Here is a 26223-nt window from a genome sequence, read left to right on the forward strand (position 1 = left end):
CCAATGTGGAGGACCCCGTCCCATGTACAGGGGCAGAGGTGGACTATAGATCCTATATAGTTACCATATAGAAGGTAGGTCCCATGTGGAGGACCCCGTCCCATGTACAGGGGCAGAGGTGGACGATAGATCCTATATAGTTACCATATAGAAGGTAGGTCCCATGTGGAGGACCCCGTCCCATGTACAGGGGCAGAGGTGGACGATAGATCCTATATAGTTACCATATAGAAGGTAGGTCCCATGTGGAGGACCCCTTCCCATGTACTGGGGCAGAGGTGGACTATAGATCCTACATAGTTACCATAAAGAAGGTAGGTCCCATGTGGAGGACCCCGTCCCATGTACAGGGGCAGAGGTGGACGATAGATCCTATATAGTTACCATATAGAAGGTAGGTCCCATGTGGAGGACCCCGTCCCATGTACAGGGGCAGAGGTGGACGATAGATCCTATATAGTTACCATATAGAAGGTAGGTCCCATGTGGAGGACCCCGTCCCATGTACAGGGGCAGAGGTGGACGATAGATCCTACATAGTTACCATAGAGAAGGTAGGTCCCATGTGGAGGACCCCGTCCCATGTACAGGGGCAGAGGTGGACGATAGATCCTATATAGTTACCAGTGCTGCTCCAGTGAACAGGAACGTATCCAGAAAGCCTGGAGAGGAGTTACCGAGAAGGAGAAATCCAGAACGGAAGATGGCAAGAAAGGCGAGAGGAGGGAACAGACTGAGAAGACCCAAAAGTCAGGAAGAGTCAAGCTGGACGTTCAGGACGGTAATTGTGTAGACCAAAGTCAATGGAGAACATGGATCATGGAAGCTGAGAGCCAAGATTAGGAGGGGATCCCTGCCAGCATGTATGAAGGAAATGACAGCAATGATGGAGGACATTTCACAATATCGGGTACAGGAGAGGTAAAGAATGGAGGACTAGTAAAGTGGACAACACTGGAGGGGTAATTGTAAGCTCCTGGGTCCAATGCAATATCTGTCACAGCCTCTCCATCTACTAAGTGCCATGTGATGAGTGATATTAGAGGCCAATGGTGGATAAATATATGATAGGTACAACCCAGAAGTGTCTTCTGACTATAGGAAACGTACAACGGAGGGATTGATGGATACTGGGGGCTGGAAATTATACATTAACACTGGTGGATGGATGTGTGGGTGGACATGATGTGTGGACACTGGTGGATGGACATGACGTGTGGACAATGCTGGGTGAGGTGACATGTGAACACTGGTGGGTGGACATGACATGTGGACACTGGTGGGTGGACATGACGTGTGGACACTGGTGGGTGGACATGATATGTGGACAATGCTGAATGAGATGACATGTGGACACTGGTGGGTGGACATGACGTGTGGACAATGCTGGGTGACATGACATGTGGACACTGGTGGATGGACAAGATATGTGGACAATGCTGAATGAGATGACATGTGGACACTGGTGGGTGGACATGATGTGTGGACACTGGTGGGTGGACATGATGTGTGGACACTGGTGGATGGACATGACGTGTGGACACTGGTGGGTGGACATGATGTGTGGACAATGCTAGGTGAGATGACGTGTGGACACTGGTGGATGGACATGATGTGTGGACAATGCTCGGTAAGATGACGTGTGGACACTGGTGGATGGACATGATGTGTGGACACTGGTGGATGGACATGACGTGTGGACAATGCTGGGTAAGATGACATGTGGACACTGGTGGATGGACATGACATGTGGACACTGGTGGATGGACATGACATGTGGACAATGCTGGGTAAGATGACATGTGGACACTATTGGATGGACAAGACGTGTGGACAATGCTGGGTGAGATGACATGTGGACACTGGTGGATGGACATGACATGTGGACACTGGTGGATGGACATGACGTGTGGACACTGGTGGATGGACATGAGGTGTGGACAATGCTGGGTAAGATGACGTGTGGACACTGGTGGATGGACATGATGTGTGGACAATGCTGGGTAAGATGACATATGGACACTGGTGGATGGACATGACATGTGGACACTGGTGGATGGACATGACGTGTGGACAATGCTGGGTAAGATGACGTGTGGACACTGGTGGATGGACATGACATGTGGACAATGCTGGGTAAGATGACATATGGACACTGGTGGATGGACATGACATGTGGACACTGGTGGATGGACATGATGTGTGGACAATGCTGGGTAAGATGACATATGGACACTGGTGGATGGACATGACGTGTGGACAATGCAGGGCAAGTTGACATGTGGACACTGGTGGATGGACAAGACATGTGGACACTCGTGGATGGACATGACGTGTGGACAATGATGGGTAAGATGACATGTGGACACTGGTGGATGGACATGACATGTGCACACTCGTGGATGGACATGACGTGTGGACAATGATGGGTAAGATGACATGTGGACACTGGTGGATGGACATGACATGTGGACACTGGTGGATGGACATGACGTGTGGACAATGCTGGGTAAGATGACATGTGGACACTGGTGGATGGACAAGACATGTGGACACTCGTGGATGGACATGACGTGTGGACAATGCTGGGTAAGATGACATGTGGACACTGGTGGATGGACATGACATGAGGACACTGGTGGATGGACATGATGTGTGGACAATGCTGGGTAAGATGACATGTGGACACTGGTGGATGGACAAGATATGTGGACACTGGTGGATGGACATGACGTGTGGACAATGATGGGTAAGATGACATGTGGACACTGGTGGATGGACATGATGTGTGGACAATGCTGGGTAAGATGACATGTGGACACTGGTGGATGGACAAGACATGTGGACACTGGTGGATGGACATGACGTGAGGACACTGGTGGATGGACATGATGTGTGGACAATGCTGGGTGACATGACATGTGGACACTGGTGGATGAACATGACGTGTGGACAATGCTGGGTGACATGACATGTGGACACTGGTGGATGGACATGACATGTGGACACTGGTGGATGGACATGACGTGTGGACAATGCTGGGTGAGATGACATGTGGACACTGGTGGATGCACATGATATGTGGACAATGCTGGGTGAGATGACATGTGGACACTGGTGGATGGACATGATGTGTGGACAATGCTGGGTGAGATGACATGTGGACACTGGTGGATGCACATGATGTGTGGACAATGCTGGGTGAGATGACATGTGGACACTGGTGGGTGGACATGACGTGTGGACAATGCTGGGTAAGATGACATGTGGACACTGGTGGATGGACAAGACATGTGGACACTCGTGGATGGACATGACGTGTGGACAATGATGGGTAAGATGACATGTGGACACTGGTGGATGGACATGACATGTGGACACTGGTGGATGGACATGACGTGTGGACAATGCTGGGTAAGATGACATGTGGACACTGGTGGATGGACAAGACATGTGGACACTCGTGGATGGACATGACGTGTGGACAATGCTGGGTGAGATGACATGTGGACACTGGTGGATGGACATGACATGTGGACACTGGTGGATGGACATGATGTGTGGACAATGCTGGGTAAGATGACATGTGGACACTGGTGGATGGACAAGACATGTGGATACTGGTGGATGGACATGACGTGTGGACAATGATGGGTAAGATGACATGTGGACACTTGTGGATGGACATGATATGTGGACACTGGTGGATGGACATGATGTGTGGACAATGCTGGGTAAGATGACATGTGGACACTGGTGGATGGACAAGACATGTGGACACTGGTGGATGGACAAGACGTGTGGACAATGCTGGGTAAGATGACATGTGGACACTGGTGGATGGACATGACATGTGGACACTGGTGGATGGACATGACATGTGGACACTGGTGGATGGACATGACGTGTGGACAATGCTGGGTAAGATGACATGTGGACACTGGTGGATGGACATGACGTGTGGACAATGCAGGGCAAGATGACATGTGGACACTAGTGGATGGACATGACGTGTGGACAATGCTGGGTAAGATGACATGTGGACACTGGTGGATGGACATGACATGTGGACACTGGTGGATGGACATGACGTGTGGACAATGCTGGGTAAGATGACATGTGGACACTCGTGGATGGACATGACGTGTGGACAATGCTGGGTAAGATGACATGTGGATACTGGTTGATGGACATGACATGTGGACACTGGTGGATGGACATGACGTGTGGACAATGCTGGGTAAGATGACATGTGGACATTCGTGGATGGACATGACGTGTGGACAATGCTGGGTAAGATGACATGTGGACACTGGTGGATGGACATGACATGAGGACACTGGTGGATGGACATGACATGAGGACACTGGTGGATGGACATGATGTGTGGACAATGCTGGGTAAGATGACATGTGGACACTGGTGGATGGACAAGACATGTGGACACTGGTGGATGGACATGACGTGTTGACAATAATGGGTAAGATGACATGTGGACACTGGTGGATGGACATGACATGTGGACACTGGTGGATGGACATGATGTGTGGACAATGCTGGGTAAGATGACATGTGGACACTGGTGGATGGACAAGACATGTGGACACTGGTGGATGGACATGACGTGAGGACACTGGTGGATGGACATGATGTGTGGACAATGCTGGGTGACATGACATGTGGACACTGGTGGATGAACATGACGTGTGGACAATGCTGGGTGACATGACATGTGGACACTGGTGGATGGACATGACATGTGGACACTGGTGGATGGACATGATATGTGGACAATGCTGGGTGAGATGACATGTGGACACTGGTGGATGGACATGATGTGTGGACAATGCTGGGTGAGATGACATGTGGACACTGGTGGATGAACATGATGTGTGGACAATGCTGGGTGAGATGACATGTGGACACTGGTGGATGGACATGACGTGTGGACAATGCTGGGTAAGATGACATGTGGACACTGGTGGATGGACAAGACATGTGGACACTCATGGATGGACATGACGTGTGGACAATGCTGGGTGAGATGACATGTGGACACTGGTGGATGGACATGACATGTGGACACTGGTGGATGGACATGATGTGTGGACAATGCCGGGTAAGATGACATGTGGACACTGGTGGATGGACAAGACATGTGGATACTGGTGGATGGACATGACGTGTGGACAATGCTGGGTAAGATGACATGTGGACACTGGTGGATGGACAAGACATGTGGACACTGGTGGATGGACATGACGTGAGGACACAGGTGGATGGACATGATGTGTGGACAATGCTGGGTGACATGACATGTGGACACTGGTGGATGAACATGACGTGTGGACAATGCTGGGTGACATGACATGTGGACACTGGTGGATGGACAAGATATGTGGACAATGCTGAATGAGATGACATGTGGACACTGGTGGGTGGACATGACGTGTGGACACTGGTGGATGGACATGACGTGTGGACACTGGTGGGTGGACATGATGTGTGGACAATGCTGGGTGAGATGACTTGTGGACACTGGTGGATGGACATGATGTGTGGACAATGCTGGGTAAGATGGCATGTGGACACTGGTGGATGGACATGACATGTGGACACTGGTGGATGGACATGACGTGTGGACACTGGTGGATGGACATGACGTGTGGACAATGCTGGGTAAGATGACATGTGGACACTGGTGGATGGACATGACATGTGGACACTGGTGGATGGACATGACATGTGGACACTGGTGGGTGGACATGACATGTGGACAATGCTGGGTAAGATGACATGTGGACAGTGGTAGATGGACATGACATGTGGACACTGGTGGACGGACATGATATGTGGACAATGCTGGGTGAGATGACGTGTGGACACTGGTGGATGGACATGACGTGTGGACACTGATGGGTGGAGATGATGTGTGGACAATGCTGGGTGAGATGACATGTGGACATTGGTGGATGCACATGATGTGTGGACAATGCTGGGTGAGATGACGTGTGGACACTGGAGGACGGACATGATATGTGGACAATGCTGGGTGAGATGACATGTGGACACTGGTGGATGGACATGATGTGTGGACAATGCTGGGTGAGATGACATGTGGACACTGGTGGATGCACATGATGTGTGGACAATGCTGGGTGAGATGACATGTGGACACTGGTGGGTGGACATGACGTGTGGACAATGCTGGGTAAGACGACATGTGGACACTGGTGGATGGACAAGACATGTGGACACTCGTGGATGGACATGACGTGTGGACAATGCTGGGTAAGATGACATTTGGACACTGGTGGATGGACAAGACATGTGGACACTGGTGGATGGACATGACGTGTGGACAATGATGGGTAAGATGACATGTGGACACTGGTGGATGGACATGACATGTGGACAATGCTGGGTAAGATGACATGTGGACACTGGTGGATGGACAAGACATGTGGACACTCGTGGATGGACATGACGTGTGGACAATGCTGGGTAAGATGACATGTGGACACTGGTGGATGGACATGACATGTGGACACTGGTGGATGGACATGATGTGTGGACAATGCTGGGTAAGATGACATGTGGACACTGGTGGATGGACAAGACATGTGGACACTCGTGGATGGACATGACGTGTGGACAATGCTGGGTAAGATGACATGTGGACACTGGTGGATGGACAAGACATGTGGACACTGGTGGATGGACATGACGTGAGGACACTGGTGGATGGACATGATGTGTGGACAATGCTGGGTGACATGACATGTGGACACTGGTGGATGAACATGACGTGTGGACAATGCTGGGTGACATGACATGTGGACACTGGTGGATGGACATGACATGTGGACACTGGTGGATGGACATGATATGTGGACAATGCTGGGTGAGATGACATGTGGACACTGGTGGATGGACATGATGTGTGGACAATGCTGGGTGAGATGACATGTGGACACTGGTGGATGAACATGATGTGTGGACAATGCTGGGTGAGATGACATGTGGACACTGGTGGATGGACATGACGTGTGGACAATGCTGGGTAAGATGACATGTGGACACTGGTGGATGGACAAGACATGTGGACACTCATGGATGGACATGACGTGTGGACAATGCTGGGTGAGATGACATGTGGACACTGGTGGATGGACATGACATGTGGACACTGGTGGATGGACATGATGTGTGGACAATGCCGGGTAAGATGACATGTGGACACTGGTGGATGGACAAGACATGTGGATACTGGTGGATGGACATGACGTGTGGACAATGCTGGGTAAGATGACATGTGGACACTGGTGGATGGACAAGACATGTGGACACTGGTGGATGGACATGACGTGAGGACACAGGTGGATGGACATGATGTGTGGACAATGCTGGGTGACATGACATGTGGACACTGGTGGATGAACATGACGTGTGGACAATGCTGGGTGACATGACATGTGGACACTGGTGGATGGACAAGATATGTGGACAATGCTGAATGAGATGACATGTGGACACTGGTGGGTGGACATGACGTGTGGACACTGGTGGATGGACATGATGTGTGGACACTGGTGGGTGGACATGATGTGTGGACAATGCTGGGTGAGATGACTTGTGGACACTGGTGGATGGACATGATGTGTGGACAATGCTGGGTAAGATGGCATGTGGACACTGGTGGATGGACATGACATGTGGACACTGGTGGATGGACATGACGTGTGGACACTGGTGGATGGACATGACGTGTGGACAATGCTGGGTAAGATGACGTGTGGACACAGGTGGATGGACATGATGTGTGGACAATGCTGGGTAAGATGACATGTGGACACTGGTGGATGGACATGACATGTGGACACTGGTGGATGGACATGACATGTGGACACTGGTGGGTGGACATGACATGTGGACAATGCTGGGTAAGATGACATGTGGACAGTGGTAGATGGACATGACATGTGGACACTGGTGGACGGACATGATATGTGGACAATGCTGGGTGAGATGACGTGTGGACACTGGTGGATGGACATGACGTGTGGACACTGATGGGTGGAGATGATGTGTGGACAATGCTGGGTGAGATGACATGTGGACATTGGTGGATGCACATGATGTGTGGACAATGCTGGGTGAGATGACGTGTGGACACTGGAGGACGGACATGATATGTGGACAATGCTGGGTGAGATGACATGTGGACACTGGTGGATGGACATGATGTGTGGACAATGCTGGGTGAGATGACATGTGGACACTGGTGGATGCACATGATGTGTGGACAATGCTGGGTGAGATGACATGTGGACACTGGTGGGTGGACATGACGTGTGGACAATGCTGGGTAAGACGACATGTGGACACTGGTGGATGGACAAGACATGTGGACACTCGTGGATGGACATGACGTGTGGACAATGCTGGGTAAGATGACATTTGGACACTGGTGGATGGACAAGACATGTGGACACTGGTGGATGGACATGACGTGTGGACAATGATGGGTAAGATGACATGTGGACACTGGTGGATGGACATGACATGTGGACAATGCTGGGTAAGATGACATGTGGACACTGGTGGATGGACAAGACATGTGGACACTCGTGGATGGACATGACGTGTGGACAATGCTGGGTAAGATGACATGTGGACACTGGTGGATGGACATGACATGTGGACACTGGTGGATGGACATGATGTGTGGACAATGCTGGGTAAGATGACATGTGGACACTGGTGGATGGACAAGACATGTGGACACTGGTGGATGGACATGACGTGAGGACACTGGTGGATGCACATGATATGTGGACAATGCTGGGTGAGATGACATGTGGACACTGGTGGATGGACATGACATGTGGACAATGATGGGTAAGATGACATGTGGACACTGGTGGATGGACATGATATGTGGACACTGGTGGATGGACATGATGTGTGGACAATGCTGGGTAAGATGACATGTGGACACTGGTGGATGGACAAGACATGTGGACACTGGTGGATGGACATGACGTGAGGACACTGGTGGATGGACATGACGTGTGGACACTGGTGGGTGGACATGATATGTGGACAATGCTGGGTGAGATGACATGTGGACACTGGTGGATGCACATGATGTGTGGACAATGCTGGGTGAGATGACGTGTGGACACTGGTGGATGGACATGACGTGTGGACACTGATGGGTGGAGATGATGTGTGGACAATGCTGGGTGAGATGACATGTGGACATTGGTGGATGCACATGATGTGTGGACAATGCTGGGTGAGATGACGTGTGGACACTGGTGGACGGACATGATATGTGGACAATGCTGGGTGAGATGACATGTGAACACTGGTGGATGGACATGATGTGTGGACAATGCTGGGTGAGATGACATGTGGACACTGGTGGGTGGACATGACGTGTGGACAATGCTGGGTAAGACGACATGTGGACACTGGTGGATGGACAAGACATGTGGACACTCGTGGATGGACATGACGTGTGGACAATGATGGGTAAGATGACATGTGGACACTGGTTGAAGGACATGACATGTGGACACTGGTGGATGGACATGACGAGTGGACAATGCTGGGTAAGATGACATGTGGACACTGGTGGATGGACAAGACATGTGGACACTCGTGGATGGACATGACGTGTGGACAATGCTGGGTAAGATGACATGTGGACACTGGTGGATGGACATGATGTGTGGACAATGCTGGGTAAGATGACATGTGGACACTGGTGGATGGACAAGACATGTGGACACTGGTGGATGCACATGATATGTGGACAATGCTGGGTGAGATGACATGTGGACTCTGGTGGATGGACATGACATGTGGACAATGATGGGTAAGATGACATGTGGACACTGGTGGATGGACATGACATGTGGAAACTGGTGGATGGACATGATGTGTGGACAATGCTGGGTAAGATGACATGTGGACACTGGTGGATGGACAAGACATGTGGACACTGGTGGATGGACATGACGTGAGGACACTGGTGGATGGACATGATGTGTGGACAATGCTGGGTGACATGACATGTGGACACTGGTGGATGAACATGACGTGTGGACAATGCTGGGTGACATGACATGTGGACACTGGTGGATGGACAAGATATGTGGACAATGCTGAATGAGATGACATGTGGACACTGGTGGGTGGACATGACGTGTGGACACTGGTGGATGGACATGATGTGTGGACACTGGTGGGTGGACATGATGTGTGGACAATGCTGGGTAAGATGACTTGTGGACACTGGTGGATTGACATGATGTGTGGACAATGCTTGGTAAGATTGCATGTGGACACTGGTGTATGGACATGACATGTGGACACTGGTGGATTGACATGACGTGTGGACACTGGTGGATGGACATGACGTGTGGACAATGCTGGGTAAGATGACGTGTGGACACAGGTTGATGGACATGATGTGTGGACAATGCTGGGTAAGATGACATGTGGACACTGGTGGATGGACATGACATGTGGACACTGGTGGATGGACATGATGTGTGGACAATGCTGGGTAAGATGACATGTGGACACTGGTGGATGGACAAGACATGTGGACACTGGTGGATGGACATGACATGTGGACACTGGTGGGTGGACATGACATGTGGACAATGCTGGGTAAGATGACATGTGGACACTGGTGGATGGACATGACATGTGGACACTGGTGGGTGGACATGATATGTGAACAATGCTGGGTGAGATGACATGTGGACACTGGTGGACGGACATGATATGTGGACAATGCTGGGTGAGATGACGTGTGGACACTGGTGGATGGACATGACGTGTGGACAATGCTGGGTGAGATGACATGTGGACACTGGTGGGTGGACATGATGTGTGGACAATGCTGGGTGAGATGACATGTGGACACTGGTGGATGCACATGATGTGTGGACAATGCTGGGTGAGATGACATGTGGACACTGGTGGATGCACATGATGTGTGGACAATGCTGGGTGAGATGACATGTGGACACTGGTGGACGGACATGATATGTGGACAATGCTGGGTGAGATGACGTGTGGACACTGGTGGACGGACATGATATGTGGACAATGCTGGGTGAGATGACATGTGGACACTGGTGGATGGACAAGACATGTGGACACTGGTGGATGGACAAGACATGTGGACACTGGTGGATGGACATGACATGTGGACACTGGTGGGTGGACATGACATGTGGACAATGCTGGGTAAGATGACATGTGGACACTGGTGGATGGACATGACATGTGGACACTGGTGGGTGGACATGACATGTGGACAATGCTGGGTAAGATGACATGTGGACACTGGTGGATGGACATGACATGTGGACACTGGTGGGTGGACATGATATGTGAACAATGCTGGGTGAGATGACATGTGGGCACTGGTGGACGGACATGATATGTGGACAATGCTGAGTGAGATGACGTGTGGACACTGGTGGACAAACATGATATGTGGACAATGCTGGGTGAGATGACGTGTGGACACTGGTGGATGGACATGACGTGTGGACAATGCTGGGTGAGATGACATGTGGACACTGGTGGGTGGACATGATGTGTGGACAATGCTGGGTGAGATGACATGTGGACACTGGTGGATGCACATGATGTGTGGACAATGCTGGGTGAGATGACATGTGGACACTGGTGGACGGACATGATATGTGGACAATGCTGGGTGAGATGACGTGTGGACACTGGTGGACGGACATGATATGTGGACAATGCTGGGTGAGATGACATGTGGACACTGGTGGATGGACATGATGTGTGGACAATGCTGGGTGAGATGACATGTGGACACTGGTGGATGCACATGATGTGTGGACAATGCTGGGTGAGATGACATGTGGACACTGGTGGATGGACATGACATGTGGACAATGATGGGTAAGATGACATGTGGACACTGGTGGATGGACATGATATGTGGACACTGGTGGATGGACATGATGTGTGGACAATGCTGGGTAAGATGACATGTGGACACTGGTGGATGGACAAGACATGTGGACACTGGTGGATGGACATGACGTGAGGAAACTGGTGGATGGACATGACGTGTGGACACTGGTGGATGCACATGATGTGTGGACAATGCTGGGTGAGATGACGTGTGGACACTGGTGGATGGACATGACGTGTGGAAACTGGTGGGTGATGATGTGTGGACAATGCTGGGTGAGATGACATGTGGACATTGGTGGATGCACATGATGTGTGGACAATGCTGGGTGAGATGACGTGTGGACACTGGTGGACGGACATGATATGTGGACAATGCTGGGTGAGATGACATGTGGACACTGGTGGATGGACATGATGTGTGGACAATGCTGGGTGAGATGACATGTGGACACTGGTGGATGCACATGATGTGTGGACAATGCTGGGTGAGATGACATGTGGACACTCGTGGATGGACATGACGTGTGGACAATGATGGGTAAGATGACATGTGGACACTGGTGGATGGACATGACATGTGGACACTGGTGGATGGACATGACGAGTGGACAATGCTGGGTAAGATGACATGTGGACACTGGTGGATGGACAAGACATGTGGACACTCGTGGATGGACATGACGTGTGGACAATGCTGGGTAAGATGACATGTGGACACTGGTGGATGGACATGACATGTGGACACTGGTGGATGGACATGATGTGTGGACAATGCTGGGTAAGATGACATGTGGACACTGGTGGATGGACAAGACATGTGGACACTGGTGGATGCACATGATATGTGGACAATGCTGGGTGAGATGACATGTGGACACTGGTGGATGGACATGACATGTGGACAATGATGGGTAAGATGACATGTGGACACTGGTGGATGGACATGATATGTGGACACTGGTGGATGGACATGATGTGTGGACAATGCTGGGTAAGATGACATGTGGACACTGGTGGATGGACAAGACATGTGGACACTGGTGGATGGACATGACGTGAGGACACTGGTGGATGGACATGATGTGTGGACAATGCTGGGTGACATGACATGTGGACACTGCTGGATGAACATGACGTGTGGACAATGCTGGGTGACATGACATGTGGACACTGGTGGATGGACAAGATATGTGGACAATGCTGAATGAGATGACATGTGGACACTGGTGGGTGGACATGACGTGTGGACACTGGTGGATGGACATGACGTGTGGACACTGGTGGGTGGACATGATGTGTGGACAATGCTGGGTGAGATGACTTGTGGACACTGGTGGATGGACATGATGTGTGGACAATGCTGGGTAAGATGGCATGTGGACACTGGTGTATGGACATGACATGTGGACACTGGTGGATTGACATGATGTGTGGACACTGGTGGATGGACATGACGTGTGGACAATGCTGGGTAAGATGACGTGTGGACACAGGTGGATGGACATGATGTGTGGACAATGCTGGGTAAGATGACATGTGGACACTGGTGGATGGACAAGACATGTGGACACTGGTGGATGGACATGACGTGAGGACACTGGTGGATGGACATGATGTGTGGACAATGCTGGGTGACATGACATGTGGACACTGCTGGATGAACATGACGTGTGGACAATGCTGGGTGACATGACATGTGGACACTGGTGGATGGACAAGATATGTGGACAATGCTGAATGAGATGACATGTGGACACTGGTGGGTGGACATGACGTGTGGACACTGGTGGATGGACATGACGTGTGGACACTGGTGGGTGGACATGATGTGTGGACAATGCTGGGTGAGATGACTTGTGGACACTGGTGGATGGACATGATGTGTGGACAATGCTGGGTAAGATGGCATGTGGACACTGGTGTATGGACATGACATGTGGACACTGGTGGATTGACATGATGTGTGGACACTGGTGGATGGACATGACGTGTGGATAATGCTGGGTAAGATGACGTGTGGACACAGGTGGATGGACATGATGTGTGGACAATGCTGGGTAAGATGACATGTGGACACTGGTGGATGGACATGACATGTGGATACTGGTGGATGGACATGACGTGTGGACAATGCTGGGTAAGATGACATGTGGACACTGGTGGATGGACAAGACATGTGGACACTGGTGGATGGACATGACATGTGGACACTGGTGGATGGACATGACATGTGGACAATGCTGGGTAAGATGACATGTGGACACTGGTGGATGGACATGACATGTGGACACTGGTGGGTGGACATGATATGTGAACAATGCTGGGTGAGATGACATGTGGACACTGGTGGACGGACATGATATGTGGACAATGCTGGGTGAGATGACGTGTGGACACTGGTGGATGGACATGACGTGTGGACAATGCTGGGTGAGATGACATGTGGACACTGGTGGGTGGACATGATGTGTGGACAATGCTGGGTGAGATGACATGTGGACACTGGTGGGTGGACATGATGTGTGGACAATGCTGGGTGAGATGACATGTGGACACTTGTGGATGCACATGATGTGTGGACAATGCTGGGTGAGATGACATGTGGACACTGGTGGATGCACATGATGTGTGGACAATGCTGGGTGAGATGACATGTGGACACTGGTGGGTGGACATGATGTGTGGACAATGCTGGGTAAGATGACATGTGGGCACTGGTGGATGGAGAAGACATGTGGAGACTGGTGGATGGACATGACGTGTGGACAATGCTGGGTAAGATGACATGTGGACACTTGTGGATGGACAAGACATGTGGACACTGGTGGATGCACATGATGTGTGGACAATGCTGGGTGAGATGACATGTGGACACTGGTGGGTGGACATGATGTGTGGACAATGCTGGGTAAGATGACATGTGGGCACTGGTGGATGGAGAAGACATGTGGAGACTGGTGGATGGACATGACGTGTGGACAATGCTGGGTAAGATGACATGTGGACACTGGTGGATGGACAAGACATGTGGACACTGGTGGGTGGACATGACATGTGGACAATGCTGGGTGAGATGACATGTGGACACTGGTGGACGGACATGATATGTGGACAATGCTGAGTAGGATGACGTGTGGTCACTGGTGGACGGACATGATATGTGGACAATGCTGGGTGAGATGACGTGTGGACACTGGTGGATGGACATGACGTGTGGACAATGCTGGGTGAGATGACATGTGGACACTGGTGGGTGGACATGATGTGTGGACAATGCTGGGTGAGATGACATGTGGACACTGGTGGATGCACATGATGTGTGGACAATGCTGGGTGAGATGACGTGTGGACACTGGTGGACGGACATGATATGTGGACAATGCTGGGTGAGATGACATGTGGACACTGGTGGACGGACATGATATGTGGACAATGCTGGGTGAGATGACGTGTGGACACTGGTGGATGGACATGATGTGTGGACAATGCTGGGTGAGATGACATGTGGACACTGGTGGATGCACATGATGTGTGGACAATGCTGGGTGAGATGACGTGTGGACACTGGTGGATGCACATGATGTGTGGACAATGCTGGGTGAGATGACGTGTGGACACTGGTGGACGGACATGATATGTGGACAATGCTGGGTGAGATGACATGTGGACACTGGTGGACGGACATGATATGTGGACAATGCTGGATAAGATGACATGTGGACACTGGTGGATGGACAAGACATGTGGACACTGGTGGATGGATATGACGTGAGGACACTGGTGGATGGACATGACGTGTGGACACTGGTGGGTGGACATGATGTGTGGACAATGCTGGGTGAGATGACATGTGGACACTGCTGGAAACACACGTTATGTGGACAATGCTGGATGAGATGACATGTGGACACTGGTGGATGCACATGATGTGTGGACAATGCTGGGTGAGATGACGTGTGGACACTGGTGGATGGACATGACGTGTGGACACTGGTAGGTGGACATGATGTGTGGACAATGCTGGGTGAGATGACATGTGGACACTGGTGGATGCACATGATGTGTGGACAATGCTGGGTGAGATGACGTGTGGACACTGGTGGACGGACATGATATGTGGACAATGCTGGGTGAGATGACATGTGGACACTGGTGGATGGACATGATGTGTGGACAATGCTGGGTGAGATGACATGTGGACACTGGTGGATGCACATGATGTGTGGACAATGCTGGGTGAGATGACATGTGGACACTGGTGGGTGGACATGACGTGTGGACAATGCTGGGTAAGACGACATGTGGACACTGGTGGATGGACAAGACATGTGGACACTCGTGGATGGACATGACGTGTGGACAATGATGGGTAAGATGACATGTGGACACTGGTGGATGGACATGACATGTGGACACTGGTGGATGGACATGATGTGTGGACAATGCTGGGTAAGATGACATGTGGACACTGGTGGATGGACAAGACATGTGGACACTGGTGGATGCACATGATATGTGGACAATGCTGGGTGAGATGACATGTGGACACTGGTGGATGGACATGACATGTGGACAATGATGGGTAAGATGACATGTGGACACTGGTGAATGGACATGATGTGTGGACAATGCTGGGTGAGATGACGTGTGGACACTGGTGGACGGACATGATATGTGGACAATGCTGGGTGAGATGACATGTGGACACTGGTGGACGGACATGATATGTGGACAATGTTGGGTGAGATGACGTGTCGACACTGGTGGATGGACATGATGTGTGGACAATGCTGGGTGAGATGACGTGTGGACACTGGTGGACGGACATGATATGTGGACAATGCTGGGTGAGATGACATGTGGACACTGGTGGACGGACATGATATGTGGACAATGCTGGATAACATGACATGTGGACACTGGTGGATGGACAAGACATGTGGACACTGGTGGATGGACATGACGTGAGGACACTGGTGGATGGACATGACGTGTGGACACTGGTGGGTGGACATGATGTGTGGACAATGCTGGGTGAGATGACATGTGGACACTGCTGGAAACACACGTTATGTGGACAATGCTGGGTGAGATGACATGTGGACACTGGTGGATGGACATGACGTGTGGACACTGGTGGGTGGACATGATGTGTGGACAATGCTGGGTGAGATGACATGTGGACACTGCTGGAAACACACGTTATGTGGACAATGCTGGGTGAGATGACATGTGGACACTGGTGGATGCACATGATGTGTGGACAATGCTGGGTGAGATGACGTGTGGACACTGGTGGATGGACATGACGTGTGGACACTGGTGGGTGGACATGATGTGTGGACAATGCTGGGTAAGATGACATGTGGACACTGGTGGATGCACATGATGTGTGGACAATGCTGGGTGAGATGACGTGTGGACACTGGTGGACGGACATGATATGTGGACAATGCTGGGTAAGATGACATGTGGACACTGGTGGATGGACATGATGTGTGGACAATGCTGGGTGAGATGACATGTGGACACTGGTGGATGGACATGATGTGTGGACAATGCTGGGTAAGATGACATGTGGACACTGGTGGATGGACAAGACATGTGGACACTGGTGGATGCACATGATATGTGGACAATGCTGGGTGAGATGACATGTGGACACTGGTGGATGGACATGACATGTGGACAATGATGGGTAAGATAACATGTGGACACTGGTGGATGGACATGATATGTGGACACTGGTGGATGGACATGATGTGTGGACAATGCTGGGTAAGATGACATGTGGACACTGGTGGATGGACAAGACATGTGGACACTGGTGGATGGACATGACGTGAGGACACTGGTGGATGGACATGATGTGTGGACAATGCTGGGTGACATGACATGTGGACACTGGTGGATAAACATGACGTGTGGACAATGCTGGGTGACATGACATGTGGACACTGGTGGATGGACAAGATATGTGGACAATGCTGAATGAGATGACATGTGGACACTGGTGGGTGGACATGACGTGTGGACACTGGTGGATGGACATGACGTGTGGACACTGGTGGGTGGACATGATGTGTGGACAATGCTGGGTGAGATGACTTGTGGACACTGGTGGATGGACATGATGTGTGGACAATGCTGGGTAAGATGGCATGTGGACACTGGTGTATGGACATGACATGTGGACACTGGTGGATGGACATGACATGTGGACACTGGTGGATGGACATGACGTGTGGACACTGGTGGATGGACATGACGTGTGGACAATGCTGGGTAAGATGACGTGTGGACACAGGTGGATGGACATGATGTGTGGACAATGCTGGGTAAGATGACATGTGGACACTTGTGGATGGACATGACATGTGGACACTGGTGGATGGACATGACGTGTGGACAATGCTGGGTAAGATGACATGTGGACACTGGTGGATGGACAAGACATGTGGACACTGGTGGATGGACATGACATGTGGACACTGGTGGGTGGACATGACGTGTGGACAATGCTGGGTGAGATGACATGTGGACACTGGTGGATGCACATGATGTGTGGACAATGCTGGGTGAGATGACATGTGGACACTGGTGGATGCACATGATGTGTGGACAATGCTGGGTGAGATGACATGTGGACACTGGTGGGTGGACATGATGTGTGGACAATGCTGGGTGAGATGACATGTGGACACTGGTGGATGCACATGATGTGTGGACAATGCTGGGTGAGATGACATGTGGACACTGGTGGATGGACAAGACATGTGGACACTGGTGGATGGACATGACATGTGGACACTGGTGGGTGGACATGACATGTGGACACTGGTGGGTGGACATGACATGTGGACAATGCTGGGTAAGATGACATGTGGACACTGGTGGATGGACATGACATGTGGACACTGGTGGGTGGACATGATGTGTGGACAATGCTGGGTGAGATGACATGTGGACACTGGTGGATGCACATGATGTGTGGACAATGCTGGGTGAGATGACATGTGGACACTGGTGGACGGACATGATATGTGGACAATGCTGGGTGAGATGATGTGTGGACACTGGTGGATGGACATGACGTGTGGACAATGCTGGGTGAGATGACATGTGGACACTGGTGGGTGGACATGATGTGTGGACAATGCTGGGTGAGATGACATGTGGACACTGGTGGGTGGACATGATGTGTGGACAATGCTGGGTGAGATGACATGTGGACACTGGTGGACGGACATGATGTGTGGACAATGCTGGGTGAGATGACATGTGGACACTGGTGGGTGGACATGATGTGTGAACAATGCTGGGTGAGATGACATGTGGACACTGGTGGATGCACATGATGTGTGGACAATGCTGGGTGAGATGACGTGTGGACACTGGTGGACGGACATGATATGTGGACAATGCTGGTTGAGATGACATGTGGACACTGGTGGACGGACATGATATGTGGACAATGCTGGGTGAGATGACGTGTGGACACTGGTGGATGGACATGATGTGTGGACAATGCTGGGTGAGATGACATGTGGACACTGGTGGATGCACATGATGTGTGGACAATGCTGGGTGAGATGACGTGTGGACACTGGTGGATGCACATGATGTGTGGACAATGCTGGGTGAGATGACATGTGGACACTGGTGGACGGACATGATATGTGGACAATGCTGGGTGAGATGACATGTGGACACTGGTGGATGCACATGATGTGTGGACAATGCTGGGTGAGATGACGTGTGGACACTGGTGGATGCACATGATGTGTGGACAATGCTGGGTGAGATGACGTTTGGACACTGGTGGACGGACATGATATGTGGACAATGCTGGGTGAGATGACGTGTGGACACTGGTGGACGGACATGATATGTGGACAATGCTGGGTGAGATGACGTGTGGACACTGGTGGATGCACATGATGTGTGGACAATGCTGGGTGAGATGACGTGTGGACACTGGTGGACGGACATGATATGTGGACAATGCTGGGTGAGATGACATGTGGACACTGGTGGACGGACATGATATGTGGACAATGCTGGGTGAGATGACGTGTGGACACTGGTGGGTGGACATGATATGTGGACAATGCTGGGTGAGATGACGTGTGGACACTGGTGGACGGACATGATATGTGGACAATGCTGGGTGAGATGACATGTGGACACTGGTGGACGGACATGATATGTGGACAATGCTGGGTGAGATGACATGTGGACACTGGTGGACGGACATGATATGTGGACAATGCTGGGTGAGATGACGTGTGGACACTGGTGGACGGACATGATATGTGGACAATGCTGGGTGAGATGACATGTGGACACTGGTGGACGGACATGATATGTGGACAATGCTGGGTGAGATGACGTGTGGACACTGGTGGGTGGACATGATGTGTGGACAGTTGTGGATGGACATGTGATGGGCACAGGCTGGGAGTGTTTTATGACCACAATACAGATATAATATAGACAGTGAAGTGTAAGGAATGGAGGACAGTGAAGACTCGGATCAAAATGCACAGATCGTGAGATCGGAGAACAGGGAGGATAGTCGGCTGGAGGTCGCCCCACAGGTCATCTCTGGACGCCGCCTCGCACACTCACCTTAACAGGTTTTCAAGTAGCTGATCGTCTTCTGTTCCTCTGCCATAAAATAAGAGATGAAAAGAGTCAGGAGAGCAGGACAAGGAAAAAAGAAGGCGCTGACCGGGTGACACCATGTTTCATGTGGGCGACCTGCAGCACCAACATCTCATGTCAAATAACATCACCATCATCACATATGGGCAAAGAAGTGCGGAGCTGCAGCACTGCCATCAATCACTGCCGGGATGATGACATATCGCTCGGAGCTGCAGCACTGCCATCAATCACTGCCGGGATGATGACCTACCGCTCGGAGCTGCAGCACTGCCATCAATCACTGCCGGGATGATGAGATATCGCTCGGAGCTGCAGCACTGCCATCAATCACTGCCGGGATGATGACATATCGCTCGGAGCTGCAGCACTGCCATCAATCACTGCCGGGATGATGACATATCGCTCGGAGCTGCAGCACTGCCATCAATCACTGCCGGGATGATGACCTACCGCTCGGAGCTGCAGCACTGCCATCAATCACTGCCGGGATGATGAGATATCGCTCGGAGCTGCAGCACTGCCATCAATCACTGCCGGGATGATGACATATCGCTCGGAGCTGCAGCACTGCCATCAATCACTGCCGGGATGATGACATATCGCTCGGAGCTGCAGCACTGCCATCAATCACTGCCGGGATGATGACCTATCGCTCGGAGCTGCAGCACTGCCATCAATCACTGCCGGGATGATGACATATCGCTCGGAGCTGCAGCACTGCCATCAATCACTGCCGGGATGATGACATATCGCTCGGAGCTGCAGCACTGCCATCAATCACTGCCGGGATGATGACATATCGCTCGGAGCTGCAGCACTGCCATCAATCACTGCCGGGATGATGACCTATCGCTCGGAGCTGCAGCACTGCCATCAATCACTGCCGGGATGATGACATATCGCTCGGAGCTGCAGCACTGCCATCAATCACTGCCGGGATGATGACATATTGCTCGGAGCTGCAGCACTGCCATCAATCACTGCCGGGATGATGACATATCGCTTGGAGCTGCAGCACTGCCATCAATCACTGCCGGGATGATGACATATCGCTCGGAGCTGCAGCACTGCCATCAATCACTGCCGGGATGATGACATATCGCTCGGAGCTGCAGCACTGCCATCAATCACTGCCGGGATGATGACCTATCGCTCGGAGCTGCAGCACTGCCATCAATCACTGCCGGGATGATGACCTATCGCTCGGAGCTGCAGCACTGCCATCAATCACTGCCGGGATGATGACCTATCGCTCGGAGCTGCAGCACTGCCATCAATCACTGCCGGGATGATGACATATCGCTCGGAGCTGCAGCACTGCCATCAATCACTGCCGGGATGATGACCTATCGCTCGGAGCTGCAGCACTGCCATCAATCACTGCCGGGATGATGACCTATCGCTCGGAGCTGCAGCACTGCCATCAATCACTGCCGGGATGATGACATATCGCGGTCCTAGCAGTGTACAGGTATCTGAACGACGGGAGCAGAATTCGATTATTAATTTTGTAATTATAAAATAGTCACTTTGCCCGTAGAGGTCAATGGTGGTGGCGAGAGGTCGGGTCTAGGTCAGTAAGGTCAGGGGCAGACACAGAAGCGAGGGCCCATGTGCAAGAACAGTATACGGGCCCTTGGCCGTCCAGTTATGTCTGTGTGAGAGAAGCTGTGTACGGCTGTAGAGGTAGAAATGGCCCCTTACACCTGGGGCCCGTGTGCGGTGCAAAGGCTGCACCCAAGGGCAGACATACAATTGGTGCAACTGTTGCAGCCGCACAGGGGCCCGAGAGGTCAGGAGCCACTTCTACCTCCAAGACGAGTGACATTGTGCATTTTATAATGAGTTATTGAACTGCAAAGGGCCAATATACGGTTCTTGCACAGGGGCCCATATCTGTTGTGTCCATTCCTGGCGGCACCAGTGCTATGTCCGCCTCCTATGTCACCTGCTTTCTATCAATTCAATCCAAAACCGGCGGATAAGAAGCAGGAAACAATAAAGAGAGAAAGTGCAATACATTCCTAATCAAATTCTGACAGCAGAGGTATGTGGTGATAGCTGGATTGTAACTGCCTGCAGCCACCACTAGGGGGAACTCATACACAGATTTATTATAAAGATCAAAGGGTGCTTTATGAATCTGTATGTAGTGAGCTCCCCCTAGTGGTGGCTGTATAAATCTGTATGTAGTGAGCTTCCCCTAGTGGTGGCTGTATAAATCTGTATGTAGTGATCTCCCTCTAGTGGTGGCTGTATAAATCTGTATGTAGTGAGCTTCCCCTAGTGGTGGCTGTATAAATCTGTATGTAGTGAGCTCCCTCTAGTGGTGGCTGTATAAATCTGTATGTAGTGAGCTTCCCCTAGTGGTGGCTGTATAAATCTGTATGTAGTGAGCTCCCTCTAGTGGTGGCTGTATAAATCTGTATGTAGTGAGCTCCCTCTAGTAGTGACTGTATAAATCTGTATGTAGTGAGCTCCCTCTAGTGGTGGCTGTATAAATCTGTATGTAGTGAACTCCCTCTAGTAGTGACTGTATAAATCTGTATGTAGTGAGCTCCCCCTAGTGGTGGCTGTATAAATCTGTATGTAGTGAGCTCCCTCTAGTGGTGACTGTATAAATCTGTATGTAGTGAACTCCCTCTAGTGGTGACTGTATAAATCTGTATGTAGTGAGCTCCCTCTAGTGGTGGCTGTATAAATCTGTATGTAGTGAGCTCCCCCTAGTGGTGGCTGTATAAATCTGTATGTAGTGAGCTCCCCCTAGTGGTGACTGTATAAATCTGTATATAGTGAGCTCCTCCTAGTGGTGGCTGTATAAATCTGTATGTAGTGAGCTTCCCCTAGTGGTGGCTGTATAAATCTGTATATAGTGAGCTCCTCCTAGTGGTGGCTGTATAAATCTGTATGTAGTGAGCTCCCTCTAGTGGTGACTGTATAAATCTGTATGTAGTGAGCTCCCTCTAGTGGTGACTGTATAAATCTGTATGTAGTGAACTCCCTCTAGTGGTGACTGTATAAATCTGTATGTAGTGAGCTCCCTCTAGTGGTGGCTGTATAAATCTGTATGTAGTGAGCTCCCCCTAGTGGTGGCTGTATAAATCTGTATGTAGTGAGCTCCCCCTAGTGGTGACTGTATAAATCTGTATATAGTGAGCTCCTCCTAGTGGTGGCTGTATAAATCTGTATGTAGTGAGCTTCCCCTAGTGGTGGCTGTATAAATCTGTATATAGTGAGCTCCCCCTAGTGGTGACTGTATAAATCTGTATGTAGTGAGCTCCCTCTAGTGGTGGCTGTATAAATCTGTATGTAGTGAGCTCCCCCTAGTGGTGGCTGTATAAATCTATATGTAGTGATCTCCCTCTTGTGGTGACTGTATAAATCTGTATGTAGTGAGCTCCTCCTAGTGGTGACTGTATAAATCTGTATGTAGTGAGCTCCTCCTAGTGGTGACTGTATAAATCTATATGTAGTGATCTCTCCCTTGTGGTGACTGTATAAATCTGTATGTAGTGAGCTCCCTCTAGTGGTGGCTGTATAAATCTGTATGTAGTGAGCTCCTCCTAGTGGTGGCTGTATAAATCTGTATGTAGTGAGCTCCCCCTAGTGGTGGCTGTATAAATCTGTATGTAGTGAGCTCCCCCTAGTGGTGACTGTATGAATCTGTATGTAGTGAGCTCCCCCTAGTGGTGGCTGTATAAATCTGTATGTAGTGAGCTCCCTCTAGTGGTGGCTGTATAAATCTGTATGTAGTGAGCTCCCCCTAGTGCTGACTGTATATATCTGTATGTAGTGAGCTCTCTCTAGTGGTGGCTGTATAAATCTGTATGTAGTGAGCTCCCCCTAGTGGTGGCTGTATAAATCTGTATGTAGTGAGCTTCCCCTAGTGGTGGCTGTATAAATCTGTATGTAGTGAGCTCCCTCTAGTGGTGGCTGTATAAATCTGTATGTAGTGAGCTCCCTCTAGTGGTGGCTGCATAAATCTGTATGTAGTGAGCTCCCCCTAGTGGTGGCTGTATAAATCTGTATGTAGTGAGCTCCCCCTAGTGGTGACTGTATAAATCTGTATATAGTGAGCTCCTCCTAGTGGTGGCTGTATAAATCTGTATGTAGTGAGCTTCCCCTAGTGGTGGCTGTATAAATCTGTATATAGTGAGCTCCCCCTAGTGGCGACTGTATAAATCTGTATGTAGTGAGCTCCCTCTAGTGGTGGCTGTATAAATCTGTATGTAGTGAGCTCCCCCTAGTGGTGGCTGTATAAATCTAGATGTAGTGATCTCCCTCTTGTGGTGACTGTATAAATCTGTATGTAGTGAGCTCCTCCTAGTGGTGACTGTATAAATCTGTATGTAGTGAGCTCCCCCTAGTGGTGACTATATAAATCTGTATGTAGTGAACTCCCTCTAGTAGTGACTGTATAAATCTGTATGCAGTGAGCTCCCTCTAGTGGTGGCTGTATAAATCTGTATGTAGTGAGCTCCTCCTAGTGGTGGCTGTATAAATCTGTATGTAGTGAGCTCCCCCTAGTGGTGGCTGTATAAATCTGTATGTAGTGAGCTCCCCCTAGTGGTGACTGTATGAATCTGTATGTAGTGAGCTCCCCCTAGTGGTGGCTGTATAAATCTGTATGTAGTGAGCTCCCTCTAGTGGTGGCTGTATAAATCTGCATGTAGTGAGCTCCCCCTAGTGCTGACTGTATATATCTGTATGTAGTGAGCTCTCTCTAGTGGTGGCTGTATAAATCTGTATGTAGTGAGCTCCCCCTAGTGGTGGCTGTATAAATCTGTATGTAGTGAGCTTCCCCTAGTGGTGGCTGTATAAATCTGTATGTAGTGAGCTCCCTCTAGTGGTGGCTGTATAAATCTGTATGTAGTGAGCTCCCCCTAGTGGTGGCTGTATAAATCTGTATGTAGTGAGCTCCCCCTAGTGGTGACTGTATAAATCTGTATATAGTGAGCTCCTCCTAGTGGTGGCTGTATAAATCTGTATGTAGTGAGCTTCCCCTAGTGGTGGCTGTATAAATCTGTATATAGTGAGCTCCCCCTAGTGGTGACTGTATAAATCTGTATGTAGTGAGCTCCCTCTAGTGGTGGCTGTATAAATCTGTATGTAGTGAGCTCCCCCTAGTGGTGGCTGTATAAATCTGTATGTAGTGAGCTCCCCCTTGTGGTGGCTGTATAAATCTGTATGTAGTGAGCTCCCCCTAGTGGTGACTGTATAAATCTATATGTAGTGATCTCCCTCTTGTGGTGACTGTATAAATCTGTATGTAGTGAGCTCCTCCTAGTGGTGACTGTATAAATCTGTATGTAGTGAGCTCCCTCTAGTGGTGGCTGTATAAATCTGTATGTAGTGAGCTCCCTCTAGTGGTGGCTGTATAAATCTGTATGTAGTGAGCTCCCTCTAGTGGTGGCTGTATAAATCTGTATGTAGTGAACTCCCTCTAGTAGTGACTGTATAAATCTGTATGTAGTGAGCTCCCCCTAGTGGTGGCTGTATAAATCTGTATGTAGTGAGCTCCCCCTAGTGGTGGCTGTATAAATCTGTATGTAGTGATTTCCCTCTAGTGGTGAC

General features: G+C 50.3%; 1 protein-coding gene across 6 annotated transcripts in view; it reads right to left on the reverse strand.

The window, feature by feature from the left end:
* LOC141273167 (alpha-2-macroglobulin-like protein 1) overlaps positions 1-26223 on the reverse strand; it is a 607283-nt gene that overhangs the window by 11914 nt on the left and 569146 nt on the right. For all 6 annotated transcript variants that reach the window (XM_073684620.1, XM_073684625.1, XM_073684624.1 and 3 more), the window contains one exon: positions 20611-20649. In XM_073684620.1, the coding sequence (XP_073540721.1) occupies positions 20612-20649 (38 nt within the window). In that variant the 3' untranslated portion in view covers position 20611. The remainder of the gene's footprint in view (positions 1-20610; positions 20650-26223) is intronic.

This window comes from Phyllobates terribilis, unplaced genomic scaffold, assembly GCF_046119375.1.
Source record: "Phyllobates terribilis strain yellow unplaced genomic scaffold, ASM4611937v1 Scaffold_5__5_contigs__length_657084704, whole genome shotgun sequence".
Lineage (NCBI taxonomy): Eukaryota > Metazoa > Chordata > Amphibia > Anura > Dendrobatidae > Phyllobates > Phyllobates terribilis.